This window comes from Aspergillus homomorphus (genome assembly GCF_003184865.1).
Source record: "Aspergillus homomorphus CBS 101889 unplaced genomic scaffold BO97scaffold_17, whole genome shotgun sequence".
Classification (NCBI taxonomy): Eukaryota; Fungi; Ascomycota; class Eurotiomycetes; order Eurotiales; family Aspergillaceae; genus Aspergillus; species Aspergillus homomorphus.
This window is the reverse complement of record NW_020291903.1, coordinates 166522-181993: the sequence shown is the minus strand read 5'-3', so window position 1 is coordinate 181993 and position 15472 is coordinate 166522. Positions and strand designations below refer to the sequence as shown.

Sequence of the window (15472 nt, the reverse complement as noted above, 5' to 3'; positions counted from 1 at the left end):
GCAGCTAGCAGGGTTCTTCGCATGGCGCTAAGTGCCGGCGCGGCCGAAGTCAGCTGGAACAATTCATCGTGCATACGCTCTAAGATTGGGCTTATTTTTCGCTCTGGTCATTTTGGTTCCGCTCCTACCTCATCCCCCTCATCTCTTGTGTCTCCTTCTGGCAGTATCGAGCAAGCAGTCCTCTAGTTCCCAAGCCAGCATGGCTCCACCGTTACACTACCCTTCCAGACCGAAAGATGTCGATGAGATCCTCTCACGGCTGACTAATCCTGCCTGTGACAAGAAAGAAAAGGCCGCCTTGCAAGCCCTCGTCTCATCGATGATTGACCGATTTCGTGATCAAGGTCGTCCAAGTCACTATTTCGAAGCGTCGCGTCTGTCACCAGCAACGACGGAAAGACAATACAACCAGTTGACTCAAGTTTTCGCGCATGCGATCGTGAACAACGCCGACAAAGGCACCGCTTTGGACCAAGATTTGCTTCCCAGTTTCGTCCATATTCTCCACAGTCGCCCTGAGGGGTATCCACGCCATGGGCCTTTTGCAGCTGTTGATGGTCTGCGCAAGAGACTGGACTGGGCGGATCGGGAGAACGCTTTGACTGCTCAATACATCCTGTGCCATTCACTAGGCGCCTTGCTAGATGTCGCGGTCGATATCAAAGCCTCGGAGGTCGATAAAGAATCTCTGAGAGACCCACTTCTCAAGCAACTCAGAAGGTTGAAGGATAAAGACGAGCCACGGTTGGCCCAGGCAGCTGCATACGCCTTCGAAGCCCTGCAAGGAGTGTCAGACAATCAAGGACCCTGGGACATCTTTTGGAATACCAGTGGCACGGTGCTTGCATTGGCAGCAAAGACAGCTGGAGCTGTCTCAGCCATGAATCCGGAAAAGCTACTAGAGGCAGGTCCAAACCTGATGGAATTATTGGAGTGGTTCAAGAAGATCTATGGCGAGGGCAGAGAGATGGTGGAAGCTATGAAGAATATGGATCAAGTGTTTGTTGAAAACATCCAGAGACTACCAAAGCAAAGAATCTGGTATGGCGTGCTGCGTTACACCGGGTTGCTCATCGCTGCTGAGGGCAGCTCTTTTGACACACTCAATCATATACTGGCGAAGGTGCCTTGCGGAGATAATTGGCAGTTCTGGTGTGGCCTTTATGCTCAACTTGAGCAGAGTTATTTAAGAGGGGACGAACAGACCAAGGAGAAGATCATCAGTCTTACTCATACGACTTTATCGTTGCCATCCTTGCGCAAATCTGAAGCAAAGGAGCCACATGTTCAGCACTGGATCAATTTGATCTCAGAGACCTTTGGCCATGGTAATTGGAAAAAATCTTCACCAAAGGCACACCGATCGTTTCCGCTATGCTTTCTCAAGAAGAAAACACGGGAGCCACAACTGAACAAGCCCTTCGATCCTATTACGACTGAAACTACTAGCGCAGGGCTGCTAACTGATGCATGGTGCTCCTGCAAGGAAGCCCAAAGATTCTACGCCGATGCTGCATTAGTCGGGCACTACTTACAACAAAACAGACTCAAGATACTTCGCCTGTCCAATGACATATTAGACATTGGGAATTGTTACATAAATCTTGGTATCGTTGAGGCTTCTTCAGAGCCACAGAGCCAGGAATATACTAAATGTTCCCTCCGTGAGCGTCTGAAGATTGAAGCCCCACCCCAGGGGAAAGCAATTGAGTTAGGAGAGCTCTTTAACACTCGTGAGTTGCGAAGTCACAAAAGTTCGTGTGATGGCCAGCAGGGGATACCGAAGCGCATACTGATCAGAGGTCGTGCTGGAATTGGAAAGACAACCTTGTGCAAGAAAATTGTTCACGACTTCATCAACGGCAAACTTCCGTCCTGGCAATTTGAGCGAGTGCTATGGATACCACTACGCAAGCTGAAAGAGAATCCAAGTATCGAGAACTTTCTCCGACGTGAAGTTTGGTCAACGCATGCAGAGAAGGAACATTTTCTTGGCGTTCTTCTGGAGACAATTTTTGATCCTGCAGACAACAGAACTCTCTTACTACTCGACGGGTATGATGAAATCGTCAGCGAGAAGACACCCAGTGGGGATCTCGTGAAGTCGCAGCAAGTCTTGGACCTTCTCAATCAACCGAACGTTATCATCACTTCTAGGCCACATGCGAACTTCGACAGTCTAATAGAGGCATTTGACCTTGAGCTTGAGACTGTTGGCTTCCGCCCTGATCAGGTGAATTCGTACGTGGACCGGGTTGTCAACGGCAATGGCGAAAACAAACAATCTGCCATTGAAATCACGAATTTCATCAACAGCCACTGGTTAATCAAAAGCCTGCTTCAAATTCCTATTCAGCTGGATGCCTTGTGCTTTGCCTGGAATGATCGGTTCAATTCAAATACCATGAGAACGATGACTGAGCTGTACCAGGCAATTGAAGTGAAACTGTGGAAAAGGGATATGATGCCGTTGACCAAACTAAGTGAAAACCAGGTCAATAATATCTATTTGCGGTCGCAAATTGAACATGAGATCCCTGATCATATTGACCTGGTGCAGAAGCTTGCATTCAGTGGTCTCTATAACGGAATTGCCGAGTTCACGCGTGACCATTTGAGGGAATTATACACACAACTTCCCGGAATGGCAGGTAAATCAGACAACATGCTGAATGACCTCTCCTTTCTTCGAACTTCTCACTTCGCAGAGAATGACCGATACCGAACCTATTACTTCATCCACATGACCTTTCAAGAGTTCTTCGCTGCTCATTACTTTGCACACAGTTGGATAAATGATACGCAGTTGTACTGTGTTGAGATGAAATCGGCCGAACTTCATGGCCTAAACTTGACAGACTTCGTACACCGCGAGAAGTATAATGCTCGCTATAACATCATGTGGCGGTTTGTAGCAGGACTTCTCAGCAGTCAGAGCCAAGAAATGCTGGTTCAATTTATACAAGTATTGGACAGCGAGCCGAGAGATCTACTGGCGGCTGCCCACCCCGGCATTATGATGTATTGCTTCAACGAGCTATCTCCTACTCCTCCAAATCCTGCTCTGCAGCGGATAAAGCGCAGAATGGAGGATGGACTTTATGATCTTCTGACTGCAAGAGTTGGTCAGACTCTCTTCGAATGTTGCAGATTATGGTACGAGATGGAACTTCCTGAACACTTGCTTCAACGCATCATAGATATAGGGGTGACTGAAGTGAAAGAACACGCTCTCTGGATCCTGAGAGATCGTGCTCAAGTATCATTGGAGCTTTTGCAAAAGATTTCGAATTTGGCAAAAACCGCTAGAGTGGAAGAAAGGGGGAAATATTTCGCTGTTCTTTCGGCACATTGCGAATCTTGTCCAGAAATTATTTTTGAAATTATGATAGATTCAGATTCTAGGCACGGTGACGGCCTTTTATTCACCCTGACCAATCGCAGACTACCGGAGCAAGTTGTTGAGATTCTGATAGCCGGTTTGGAAGAGTCACGAGACTCATTTTCGCTTTCTCGCGCTTTCTTATTGCAAGAACAAAGAGCTTTGTCCGAAGCAAGTATTACAAAGCTTGTATCACTAACAGAAAGTCGACATCCATATGCCAGAGAGGTTTCGATCAAAATCTTGGCGCACCAGGTTTCTAAAAACACGGCGATAATTTCCACAGTGTTGCGCCACCAGCGTGATGATGAGAGAATGGTGAGGTTAGCGGTAATACATGCTTGCGAGGCAGTCCCGGACCGACAAGATGCTCTCGATGCATTGTACCTCCTTCTCAATGATGAAGACGCGAAGGTTCGGGAACACTCCGCTCGTGCATTGCAGTCGCGAAAGACGTTACCGCGGAAAGTTCTTAACTCCTTGGCGTTTCGGATGATAAAGGATGAGGACACTAAGGTACGAGAAGCGGCATTCAAAACATTGGTAAAGCAATACGTTGGGCAAGACCAACCTCATGAGCAACAAGGCATCCTTGATCTATTACGCAGAAGGTTGAATGATGAGGATGTGGAGGCTAGAAGGTCCTCTGTCAAGATCCTGGGATCACAAAAGACTTTCCCACCGAGCATCCTCGACTCCCTTGCGCACAGAATGATAGCAGATAAGGACATCAGTATAAGAAGTGCGGCAATGGAAGCATGGGGAATACATGCCAGTCGGTCCGAGAACATTGTCGACAGTGTTATTCCTTTCCTCGCTGATGGGAATCCACATATTCGCTCAGCTGCGATTAGATTCATTGCGGCACAGCCGATCCCTTACCACCATATGCAGTATTTGGTGTCGAAACTAGAGGGTGGTGACCTGTCGGAACATGAGATTGTCCTCGACATATTCTCCAGATACTCTCGTCACTCCAAGCTATGCAATGGGATCTTGGAAGCGTGGGGAAAACATGCCAGTCGGTCCGAGAACATTGTCGGCAGTGTTATTTCCTTCCTCGATGATGGGAATCCACATATTCGCTCAGCTGCGATTAGATTTATTGCGTCACAGCCGATCTCTGACCACTATATACAGTATTTGGTATTGAAACTGAAGGGTGGTGACCTGTCGCAACAGAGGATTGTCCTCGACATATTCTCCAGATACTCTCGTCACTCCAAGCTCTGCAATGAGATCTTGGAAGAGCTAGTCGCATTCTGCGGGCACGCCGATGAACAAAATGCCACAGGTGCTCTGGGTATCCTTAGACGATATCGTAACCTGAGTGAGGATATTCTGGAGTCTTTGATTCCATTATTGCAACGATCCGTGGAAATAGAATCTTCCATATGGGAGGTTTTCGCGAGTCAGTCCACATTCCCCGAATGTGCCACGAAGCCTTGTACAGCCATGCTGTCCGGCTCCGATGATCACTCTCTGGTAAGTTTCGTGAGCTGTGCGTGGAAATCTGACTGTGTATTACCAGATGATATTCTGGAATTGGTGAGCCTACATTTGCCAGACTCGGATGTTGGAGTTACGTACGGAGTCGCTATACTCCTTCGTCAGCACAGACGTTTGACGCCCAAAATTCTAGAGATCTTGATCTCGTTTCTGAGATCTCCATTGAAGGATGTAGTCTCAAGTGCCGAAAGTGCTCTGCGAAAGCACGCTGAGTTCTTTGATATGCTTCCAGATGTCGACTATGAGATATGGAAGACTTTGTTCACTCTATGGTTCGACTTTAGTTTGCGACAGTTTTGGAGCTGTATACTTCTGGAAAATGAACTCATCATCACAACGCCTGAACGTTCCCACACAATTGAATTGAGTACCCCTCTTCAGAAGCAGACTGTGCTGAAGGCAGCGACTGCCGCTCAAGCAGAGATTTTAGGGGTGTCTGGTCGCGTCCGGGAGGAAGATCCCGACGAGTAATGTTTCTGATGACAGCAAGGGACATTGCTCTATCCCATCGCAGTGTATCATATACTTCCCTGATTATGACTGCAAGGTGGCTGTGTCAACGATTGGGCCATTTGTTGTTGTCTAAATTTAACTAGACATTCTGGACTTTGCCATGCCCAGGGTTTGCATGCGTCCTCCGTTTCATGTTCAGTGTAATCCTCGGGACCCGAGGACGGATTACAAGGAGCCCAATCCTCAGCTGACCAAGGAAGGCGAAAGCTATTCTTATTCAAACTGGGTTGGTCGAGAGAAATGGACTGAAAAGAAGGAGGCGCAGCGTCTAACCCGATCCCTTGCTTGAATAATTTGAGCCACTCCGCATTATCGGCAGCTGTCTGATTCCAAGGATTATCGTCGCCGTACATAATGCTGCGTGCGTGTCTTTGCAGTATCTCATCTGTTACCATTCCCCCTGAAGCCTGGACTTCATGCACAAATAGATTCAGCTGGGATGTGAGGGTTTTAAACTGATTTGGTTCAATTGCCGTCGTTCCATTCCTGCCAGCGCCACCAGAGTTGCACTCCGCGTTGGCGTGTTTGCCAGCGAACCTGGAGGCGTTGAAGGAGTCTTTCCCAGTTGACTCGATCCCGATCGAAGAAGGCGGCATGGCATTCTCTACAGCAAGCTCCACGGGCGGATCAAGATCACGGCAGCATGTCCAATCCGCCATTAGAGATCCTGCACGGAAATGTTGGGCAATGTGATCTGTCCTTTCCGACCAATCCGTGAAAGCCTGTCCACAGAAGCCGCATCGGCAATTGATCTTGGTCATATGTGCTTTCCAGGTCTCCATCGATGGTAGCATCTGGCTGACTCCGCGCGCCAAGCGCAGATGCTGCACTAAGTGGTCTTTGCGGAAGAAGGTCCGGACGATCTGAGGCTTTATACTACACGAGCGCACCCGGTGAGACTCCAGATGACCACGCGATGGGCTTTCCTCATCGCAGAATGCGCACCGTTGACTGCCGGTTATTGGGTCACTGTACGTTGCGTCGAAGGGACAGCAGGTGTAGCTTTCCAGCGACAAGTGCAGTGTTTTCTCATGCTGCGTCTAGTCGTACTTCGTTGCAAAAGCATCCGTGCAGAACGTGCACTGGAATATTCGTTTTCGAGTGGAGCTTTTCTTAGGCTTGGTGGCCGCGCTTGTGGGTTTCGTTCGGCGCCGGCGCCGACGGCGCGATTGGCCGCTATGGAATTGGATGAACGAGCCTTGGGAGTTTTTCGATGCGAAGCTGTAGGCCGATGATTCGGAATGACTGGAAACGCCTGACCCGGACGCTTGTGAGGAAGTCTGGGACTGCGCATCGTGCTGCCCCTGCGGGATGACGACAGCAGGCGGAAGTATACCCTGTAACTCATTTTGCTCGCTAGTTGCCACTGCGTTCATGATATCTTCCAGTGATGCAGCTTCAAGCTTCGGGGGGGGGTTTCTCCATCTGTCGAACGGGCCTAGAGTTGAGTCATGTCGAATAAAGGACTTCTGTAATTCGCGATCCAGTAGTTTCGACGTCTTGAATTGCCTACCGAGCTCAGTTTCGTATGTGCCGAGTGTGCTGTTCCTCAGTGTCTGGGGAAATGCTGTGCTTTGATCCGCCCCATTCATTCCAGCAAAGTCATGCGACAGTAGGGAGCCAAAGGTATTGGTTCTCGAAGTATAACATTCTCTCTCTGGGAGCTGAGAAGCTTTATTTGAAATTGTTGCAGATTTGCAGCAGCTTCTGTGTTGGATGTGTCGTCATCGTGTACGAGCGCCTTTCCTTGTCCCAATGCCCCTAAACAAGCAAGGGAGCCTTCCGAGCGTGCGAACAGAGAGATTGAATCAAATGAGGTGGTATATGATTGCTCCACGTGTTCGTCTATTGAGTGAAGGAGTTCATCAAACTCAGCATCCGAGAAGAGAGGCGGGCCAGAGTGGAAGTATTCTCCGGTTCCTCCCGCTTCATGCGCTTGTGTGCCGTTTGGCGACATTAAGCTTTCCATTGCTGGGGATTCAAAATCATGATAGTAGTTGAAAACTGTTGAATGCACAGGAGTGGTGTTCTGGTAATGAGTCTGCAGATAACTATGGAACGGAAAGACTGGGATCGATTGAAAAGCCCACCATCAACACAACCCCCACTCAACATCCACCATCATCGTTCAGTGACAGCTTCAAAGCACGAAGAGAGACACAGCAACTGCCAGGGCACCAGCAACAGTACCAAGCTGCCCCTGAAACAATTGGTTGGCACTATTCAAAGCAACAGGAATAGCGGTGCTGTTGGTGGTGGTCGTGTTCGTCCCACTCTGCCCCGTGGTCAGGTTAGCAGTCGATCCACTAACAACCCCTTTCTCATTAGATCTAGCCAGATTCGAGAAAAAGATGCTTGCTGCACTGAGCTGCTGCTCCATCCCATCTGTGTCATCCCACTTCTCCGAGTACCAGCGAGTACCACAGATTGTCTGGTTGCTTCCGCCCGTGCATTGCTTCGCAGCTGCAACCGCCGACGCCTGCAGACGCGAGGAGATCTCCGAAGAGATATACGGAGCGACAAGGCTCGCAAGGGTCAAGTCCGAAGCGAAGGTCCCCTTGTACGTATTCTCAATCGAGTTGCAGACCTCCTCCGGCCCGCAGATGATTTCCGACAGGATCAAGCCGCCGTATTTCTCGGGGAAGAACTCTTCAAGCGTGGCGTTGAGCAGACCGTCCAGCCCGGACTTCCATTTGCTGGTCTGACCGTTGGTCTATGGTCTTATTAGTCGCCTTTGTCTGGGAGTTGATCTGGGGAAAGAGTCTGCAAGGTTGACTTACGAAGTTGTACATATAGGCCGCACCGCTGATATATGGGCCGTAGTTCGCTGTCCACTGATTGTTTCCCTGTGTGGTGCAGTCGTTGTCGATATCCGTGCTGTCTGCAACACTCCATGTCTTGTTGTTCAGGAGCGGAACGCTGGCGCTCCAGTCCCAGATCTTCTCCGCCCAGTCCGCATACGTTTGGTTGTTGGTGTACCGAGCCAATCGGGCAGAAAGCTGGAACAGGCCACCGTTGCTGATGGAGTTTTTCATGTTGTATCCCGCCTGGTAAGGCCAGATCTGCCAGCGCAGTCCACCGCCGCAGTTGCTGGTATCCCATCTTGCGACCTGGGTGTTAAAGACACCCTCAGCAAGGGTCAACCACGAGGTCTGGTCGGTATCCTCGGGATAGCCCAGTTCCGCAGCTGTCATTGCGGCGAGACCCCAGGCCATCTGGTCGTCATTACCCATGTATGAGCTATAGTTGGACGGCATGTAGTTGTTGTTGTTGCCAACTTGTTGATACATGCCCTGGCTAACTGCGGCGTTGTTGGAGGCATCGCCGGTGAAATACCAGTATTGGATCATCAGGTTGAAGAGAATCCCGCCCTCACCCCAAAGCTCGGGGAGGACACCTGGGATCCCGCCGGTCTTGTTCCCGTCGTAGTGCTGCATAGTGTTGAACACGGCGGTTGCGGCCGCATTTTTGATGGACTCTGTGGTTCGCAGTGGGTCAGCATGAACGGGAAACAAGTGGACAATTCAACGAAAGACACACGTTCATTCTTGATGTCCAGTTCAATGGCAGACACGGTACCTGCCACAAGGGCAACAGCATATGCCGCTTTCAGGACGTTCTGAAGAGTGATTTGCGCCATATTCGCAATCACCCAGAGTCTGAGTTGTCACGGAAGGAATGGTAGGACCCGAGTCATCCGGGCTGACGCGGAGATCTTAAGTCATGAACCAAGCAGCCAAGCCTCACGCCAATCCGTCTTAGCGTGTGTCACTCGTGCAACGCCATGGGCCGAATTTCTCTTCGGCGGTGCGTAATTACCCGAAGGAGTGCAAGAGAGTTCGTGTTTGTGGGGTGGGCAAGTCAAGAACAAGCTAAAAGAGGAAGTATTAGGGGTACTGCCATTGGACCAACGGGGGATTCTAATTTCGGTTGTTGTGTTGGCGCCAAAATCGAACCCTTTTAGGGTTCCGGATTACGGACTATTGACCCCGTTGCGGGCCGTCAGGGGGTGTGGTGCCGATGGATCGGAAGTTCTGGGAATAACCTCATTGCTCTGCAAGTGTTGGGTGACAGGGTTATTTTGATGAACTTTTCATTTTTCTCGGCTCCATGCGTTCTGAGGAGTGGCTCTGCATTGGGTCCCTCGTTCATGCTTATGAGTCTTTTGACTTTGATTCGTTCTTGACAGCTGTCACTCTAATTGCCAAGCTGGTCCAGGATGCATGTCTTATTGCCCCTCTTTCCGATTTTGTCGACTTTAACGAGAGTTGGGGTAAGACTTGCCGGTAACTCAGCCTCCTAAAACTGGTGGTTAGCAAGATCACTGGATCGAATGCATGGCAAGGATGGAAACTGAACCAGGCGCAATCTCAGGGTTGCAGTTAAGATGATCTCGCTTCCGGTCCCGTCTTCCCTGTGACATCTCATCCATGTTGAAACGCAACTTGCGTGGTACTATACAGCCCTGAACCCAGGCTAGGGAAGCCAACAGCAGCATGGGGAAGTCCGGTTGAAACAACTCGAGCGTTTTCTGCTCCCGGTCCGGAGAAGAAGTTTTCCTGTCTAGCCCGTGAACCAAGAATATATACGTCGCGCAACGGAGCATAAAATACCCGGCAGCTCAGAGAACTATAAAACCACTATTAAGCACCAATCCCACCATTTCCGCCCAAGATTCGGCAATTAAGCTTATTTGACTCAAATCAAGATTTGGCACGCGAAATGAGGGACTGGGGACTCTATGAGTACCGCGGAAGATGCGTTCATCCCGCATTCCACCCCATTGCGTCACGGCGGGCCGATTTCCTGTTCGGAACATCCGCCACTCACAAACCGAGCAACATTCCACATTCTCGTCGTGGGAGAAAAAACCATTCCTCCTCAATTGCAACACTCTTCACTCGTCTTTCCGTATCATAATTGTATTCAACTTGTCTAATTGACACCAGAAGTCGCCAGCAGTCACAATGTTCGCCTGGTAAGCTCACCCAATGCTATGCGACCACAACAATAATTAACCACCGCCCAGGTACCAAAGGAGTCTCATTCAGCGTCCCTACCTGACACAGGGTCTAACCACAGCAGTAAGCCAACATCTCCCAGTCTCTGTATCATGCATAACTCACACCACATTTAGGCCCTCTTCGCCCTAGGCGACGGCCTCGCCCAGACAGCTGTCGAGAAGCGCAGCCTGGCGGACTATGATCTAATGCGCAGCAGCCGCATGGCCCTCTACGGAGGAGGTGAGTACCTATCTTCCTCGACTCAACTCTCCTCTTCCAGGACAAGACAACTAACCCGCAGGGTCCAGCGGTTTTCGGCCCCATCGCCACGAAATGGTACCAGACCCTGCAAGCGCGCGTCGCCCTCCGCTCCGCCGGAACGACCCTGGCCGCCCGCGTCGGCGCCGACCAGCTGCTCTTCGCGCCCACCATGATCGGTGTATTTCTGAGCAGTATGTCCCTGCTCGAAGGCAAAAGCCCGTCCGAGAAGCTGCAGCGCTCGTACTGGGATGCGCTGCGCGCCAACTGGACCGTGTGGCCCGCGGTGCAAGCGGTGAACCTGTTCCTGGTACCGTTGCAGTACCGCGTGTTGGTGGTTAACGTGGTTAACGTTGGTATGTACTATCCCCTCTCTCCTGGGTTTAGCTATAAAAGGTGCATGGTGCATTGCGGATTGCTAACGGTGTTGCTACCGCTACAGGCTGGAACTGCTTTATGAGTCTCATCAATAATGCTCCGAGAGGAGAGGAGCAACCTATGGGAGCTTAATTTCTGGAGGTTACATGATAATGATGACCAGGGGGAATTGTATTATAGCTTGTGCTGGCGGAGTGTTTGATATTCTGTTTTTGATAGATGGGTATAGAGTTGGTAAAGTCTTGGTTCTGGTTAAGCGACAATGATATTGTGTTATGACATACTTTACTACAATAAGTAGGATCAATAGCGAACAACGGGCATTCAATCCATTTTTGGAGAAATCTTCCCATGACGTATCCGGTGTAGATCAGATTCGGTCATCGTGGGCCCGCGCGGGGTGGGTGTGGACTTGGCGGCAACTTGCCTTTTATGGTTAGTCGGTCATTGTCGGGAATTTGCTGTTTTGGGCCGATCCGCCTGCGGGGCCGGGGCTCGATCGGGAAATCTGTTTTGAGACCCGACTAGCGGATCGTCCCTCTATAAAGTATCTGGACGAGAGTATAGGTAATTGATCCCAGTTGAGATATCATTATCCGTATAGCATTGTCTTGTATATAAGCCATGATACTGCGGTAGCCATAGCACGCTAGGTATCACTCACCAAGCTCCCATGCCAGCATTGTCATCGACGATTCTTCGATAAGCAGCACACACTGCCAGCCGCTAGCCCACTACCCAAAAGTCAACCGAACCTCCTGCTCCCAATCAAAGTTCTCCAAGAACGCCATAAACTCCATATCATCCCCGAAGGCCATCCCATTCGGCATGAGCGCGTCAGAGGCCGAGATGCCGGACGGAACACCCGACAAGACGCGGTCCAGCGCCTGGGAGATGACCTTCTGGCCGCGGTTGCAGATCTCGTAGTCCCCTTCGTTCTGGGGGACGAAGGTGTTGAATTGCGCGAGGTATACGGAGAGTTTCTGGATGATTTCGGAGCGGGGGAAGGTCGAGGCGGTGGGGTTGGGAGCGGTTAGGATGCTGAGGGGTTGGGTTTGGGAGCGGCGGAGGAGTTCGATGGAGAGGACGCCTGCGACTGGTAGACCTATGTAGCATAACTATTATATTTGGGGGGGAATCTGGGTTAGTGGGGTCAATGAGTTTGGGTGGGTGGGATAATTTGACTTACGTCCAATATGACGTGGGGAGGTACGAGGCCGAGCCGGGATTGCATTGAGACCATTTTAAGCAGCAGTGTGATGATGTCTGATGAGGTGCGGATTAGCAGGTCCAGTCCTTTGCCTGTGCGCTTGAATAGAGTCTGTAGGAGGAGGAAGTGGTGGTATGAGAAATCGAGGTGTAGCGATGCCAGCGAGGTGTCTTCTTTGTCGTCTGTCCATTGCAGGTGCTCGGGCAGGCTGAGTCGGTATTCGTCTGACTTACGGCAGACCTCCCTATTTGCATATCGTTAGTGGGAAGTTTGATAGTACAGTGGCGGTTCTCTTACAATACTCTCTCCTCCAGGCCGTCAAGTTCGTGGCTTAATGATACCTCCAGGACACTCTCTCGAAAAAGACTGGAGATCAGGCAGCCTCTCGCCCGGGCGCCTTTGTCCAATCGTCCTTCGACATTCCAGCCTGCGGCATCGAGACACTGGATCGCTGCATCTCGGACCTGCGGTTCTGCTACCAACTCGTCGTAGCTAATGTCCAGGGGGAATTGGATGTTGCAGTAGCGCCAACATATGCGGGGCGGTCGCCCTAGGCAGGTCGCGATGTCCTTGTCTAGAGCGTAGGCGGCCACCATGACTCTCTTGCGCATCTCGGACAGGAAGAACGGAATGTCACTGTCGGCAGCAGGCTGGTGGAGACCAAGGGCAAAGACTAGGGTCGTGAGATCTCCGAGCATCTGCCATGTTCGATGATCTGCAATAGCATTAACAGGTGGGCTTGGGGTCACAGCGAGCACAACAAGAACTCACCACAACTCCCGTGCAAATTGGAGAGGACAATCGTATGCTGGACCATAGTCCAGGACTGTGGGTCGCTGATCATGCCAAGATAGTCGCAGAATTGCAGGCATGACTCGGTCGCTTGGACTGCAATTTGTCGCAGTCCTTCCTTAGTGGTTCCGGGATAATCGCTCAGGATCTTGTCAAGCTCCTGATGCGGCACCTGAAAGGTTGCGGCGCCCGCAAATGAGAATAGAAGGCCAACCATATCCCACCGGAGCGTTAATTGAGAGATGTAATCGCGCAGAAGCATGGACGACTTGGTCTGGATCGGAGCCGCTGTGTTCTTGAACAAGATACGTGACATGTCCATGAGCCTGAGGTATTTGTTGTCGGACCCGTCTGTCGCGTTGCGGTAGATGGCTTTCAGTCGCGCACTCAGCTCCCGCATCAACGGGGGTCCAAAGACCCATCCTGTAGCGAATCTGAACCGGTTCTCAATCAGCCTCTCATAGAGCGGGAGATGCTCGAGCAGTGAGAGCACCTGAGCCCCTTGAGTCACCCGCTGAGGGTCAAGAGGTGCATCTGTGTGGGAAAGCGAAGTGCGACCACCCAATTCGAGCTCGATCTCTTCGCTAAACACGCTCGAGTAGCTCGTCGGACCTAGAAAGCCGCTGCCTGACAGATGACGTTTGGAGACACTGGGGAACTGCGCAGCTCCCAGCAGGCTGACGGACGCGGCGCTGCCGAGATTGGTGACGGAAATGGTCTTCGCGCATAATACCGGTTGGCTATGCGTGATTTTTTTGGTTGCCTTGAGGATCTGGCCAGACTCGCGCGGCTTGGTCAGTGGGGCAGGGTGATAAACACAGAGCTCCGATTTCCCACGGCGCTCGCAGCGTTTGCATGTCGGAGTCGAATGATCGCATCGGAGCTTGGATTTGCGGCACGGCTCGCATGACGACAACTGGCCGTTGCGACGAGGCGCAGACATGGCAGGGGACAAATTGACTGAGAAAGTGACTCACAGTGATGAGTCGGTATGAGTCGAAGTCCGAAAGCAAGTGTCAGAAAGAGGGTCTCGAAGGGAAGATAAGCTTGGGCGAAGATGACAGGATCGCTCGGGCCTGGTCCGATGGCCCGTGCGTTGACTCCGAGCCCCGACGCCAGGCTGCCAGTGCAGACGTGAGTACTCCGGTAGTGTATACAACTCCATCACCATCAGGTATATAAGACTGCATGATGGGAGACGTTCAAATAGCACCCAGCAGTGACAGCACAAAGCTTACTCTTCAACTTTCATCTGCCATTCTCACCGTGATTCAATCAACTCCAACTGCCTCTCCCTCCTCGCAACAATGCCTTTCACCCCATTGAACAGCATGTACCGGGCTATCAGGTCCAAGTCCCCGAAGAAGACCAAGAACGCCGAGGATTCGAAACAAGAAAACGACAAGAGGCCCACGGAAATCTCAAGCAAATCTACGAATGATGACTCCGCGTCGGTGCTCAGCGATGCCACTACCCTCGCTCCTCGAAAAGGCGAACAATCTTCGAAGAAAGGGAACACTCAAGATCAAGACGAGATCGATTACAATTCCGTGCGGTACAGTAAGCGGCCACTTTCTTTTGATCCTGATTCTTGCCCACTCTTGAAGGCGACACATTATATCAACCTGCTAACCACAAGATAGTGATGCGAGGCATGGGGTCGCGTACATGATACCTGGCACTTTCCGGTGTGCACCGCTTTCTGCACGATATAACGCTTTCCATGAGAGATGACCACTTCTAAAATATGGGATTGCTGGGGGAAGGGCATAGGGCGAGGTAGAAGCGGCGGCCTTGGTATTGGAAACGGGCAAAGATTGTCGTTTGGCGTTTTCTTGGGATGTTAGTAATGATGCATAATATGGAACCTAATACCTGACACGGGGATCTGAATTTATAAGAGCATGATCGCTTCTCTCTTCTGTGATTTAAATGCTGTTCTCACTGATAATTAAGAGACATGTGACAATCGATGAGATCTTTGGCAATTGCATTCTTTCTTCTGTTTGACAGCCGCTGCTTTGCGGACTGCAGTTCCAGCACCAACGGACGTGACATGTATAGCAAGTTGAGGTAGAACGTAGGCTGCTCCCACACAAGTTGAATGCCATTGACGTATCCAATCATCCTTTGACGCGCGGTTGAAAGTCGAATATTTTCCAAGCACATCAGCCAAGACTGAAACGTCGGAGCCTACAACTCCGCCAAGTCGGCTGCTCGATGGGACCTATCCGCTGCCATCTCACGAGCTCCGTGGCTTAACGCTCGATTAGGTGGCAGCCTGGAACGTCAGCAAGGGAGAAAGGCTTAATTGATATTAGCGTAATGTCACGCAAAATATACTAATCTAGTCAAACGCCAGATAGCACACACGCTCATCTCCACGGAGAGGCGCTCCAGAGTAGACTCAGTGATGCGTAGTCCGCG

At 50.8% G+C, this 15472-nt stretch overlaps 6 protein-coding genes across 6 annotated transcripts; 3 read left to right on the top strand and 3 right to left on the bottom strand.

The window, feature by feature from the left end:
- Window positions 1-199: 199 nt before the first annotated feature.
- On the top strand, window positions 200-5362 carry BO97DRAFT_424511 (NACHT domain-containing protein; the record flags this gene model as incomplete). Its single annotated transcript, XM_025696988.1, has 2 exons — window positions 200-3125; window positions 3735-5362. The coding sequence occupies 2 exons, from the start codon at window positions 200-202 to the stop codon at window positions 5360-5362; spliced, it is 4554 nt and encodes a 1517-aa protein (XP_025551578.1).
- Window positions 5363-6321: 959 nt separating this feature from the next.
- Window positions 6322-7270, bottom strand: BO97DRAFT_56632 (uncharacterized protein). Its single transcript, XM_025700912.1, has one exon. It carries the CDS (start codon window positions 6994-6996, stop codon window positions 6445-6447), a length of 552 nt encoding a protein of 183 aa, XP_025551577.1. The 5' UTR covers window positions 6997-7270; the 3' UTR covers window positions 6322-6444.
- Window positions 7271-7544: 274 nt separating this feature from the next.
- BO97DRAFT_434395 (glycoside hydrolase family 76 protein) lies at window positions 7545-9044 on the bottom strand (the record flags this gene model as incomplete). The annotated part of the gene is made up of 3 exons (XM_025697675.1): window positions 7545-8117; window positions 8185-8882; window positions 8945-9044. 3 exons carry the CDS (start codon window positions 9042-9044, stop codon window positions 7545-7547), a joined length of 1371 nt encoding a protein of 456 aa, XP_025551576.1.
- A 1327-nt stretch (window positions 9045-10371) lies between these two features.
- BO97DRAFT_424508 (Mpv17/PMP22 family protein) lies at window positions 10372-11175 on the top strand (the record flags this gene model as incomplete). The annotated part of the gene is made up of 5 exons (XM_025696987.1): window positions 10372-10382; window positions 10434-10488; window positions 10542-10647; window positions 10716-11021; window positions 11108-11175. The coding sequence occupies 5 exons, from the start codon at window positions 10372-10374 to the stop codon at window positions 11173-11175; spliced, it is 546 nt and encodes a 181-aa protein (XP_025551575.1).
- Window positions 11176-11412: 237 nt separating this feature from the next.
- Window positions 11413-14046, bottom strand: BO97DRAFT_443050 (putative chromatin structure remodeling complex protein RSC3). The gene is made up of 4 exons (XM_025698332.1): window positions 13025-14046; window positions 12551-12968; window positions 12233-12497; window positions 11413-12161 (listed from the first exon to the last, which is right to left on the bottom strand). The coding sequence occupies exons 1-4, from the start codon at window positions 13986-13988 to the stop codon at window positions 11778-11780; spliced, it is 2031 nt and encodes a 676-aa protein (XP_025551574.1). The 5' UTR covers window positions 13989-14046; the 3' UTR covers window positions 11413-11777.
- Window positions 14047-14080: 34 nt separating this feature from the next.
- On the top strand, window positions 14081-15086 carry BO97DRAFT_443049 (uncharacterized protein). The gene is made up of 2 exons (XM_025698331.1): window positions 14081-14605; window positions 14689-15086. The coding sequence occupies exons 1-2, from the start codon at window positions 14353-14355 to the stop codon at window positions 14715-14717; spliced, it is 282 nt and encodes a 93-aa protein (XP_025551573.1). The 5' UTR covers window positions 14081-14352; the 3' UTR covers window positions 14718-15086.
- Window positions 15087-15472: the final 386 nt, after the last annotated feature.

Excerpts from the sequence above, each read along its gene's own strand:
- BO97DRAFT_56632 (XM_025700912.1), bottom strand. The coding sequence starts at position 6,996 with ATGAATGGGGCGGATCAAAGCACAGCATTTCCCCAGACACTGAGGAAC.
- BO97DRAFT_443050 (XM_025698332.1), bottom strand. The coding sequence starts at position 13,988 with ATGTCTGCGCCTCGTCGCAACGGCCAGTTGTCGTCATGCGAGCCGTGC. Across the intron at positions 12,498-12,550 it reads GGCCTGGAGGAGAGAGTATT|GGAGGTCTGCCGTAAGTCAG; the intron begins GTAAGAGAACCG and ends ATATGCAAATAG. Across the intron at positions 12,162-12,232 it reads CTCCCCACGTCATATTGGAC|TTATGCTACATAGGTCTACC; the intron begins GTAAGTCAAATT and ends CAAATATAATAG.
- BO97DRAFT_443049 (XM_025698331.1), top strand. The coding sequence starts at position 14,353 with ATGCCTTTCACCCCATTGAACAGCATGTACCGGGCTATCAGGTCCAAG. Across the intron at positions 14,606-14,688 it reads TTACAATTCCGTGCGGTACA|TGATGCGAGGCATGGGGTCG; the intron begins GTAAGCGGCCAC and ends ACCACAAGATAG.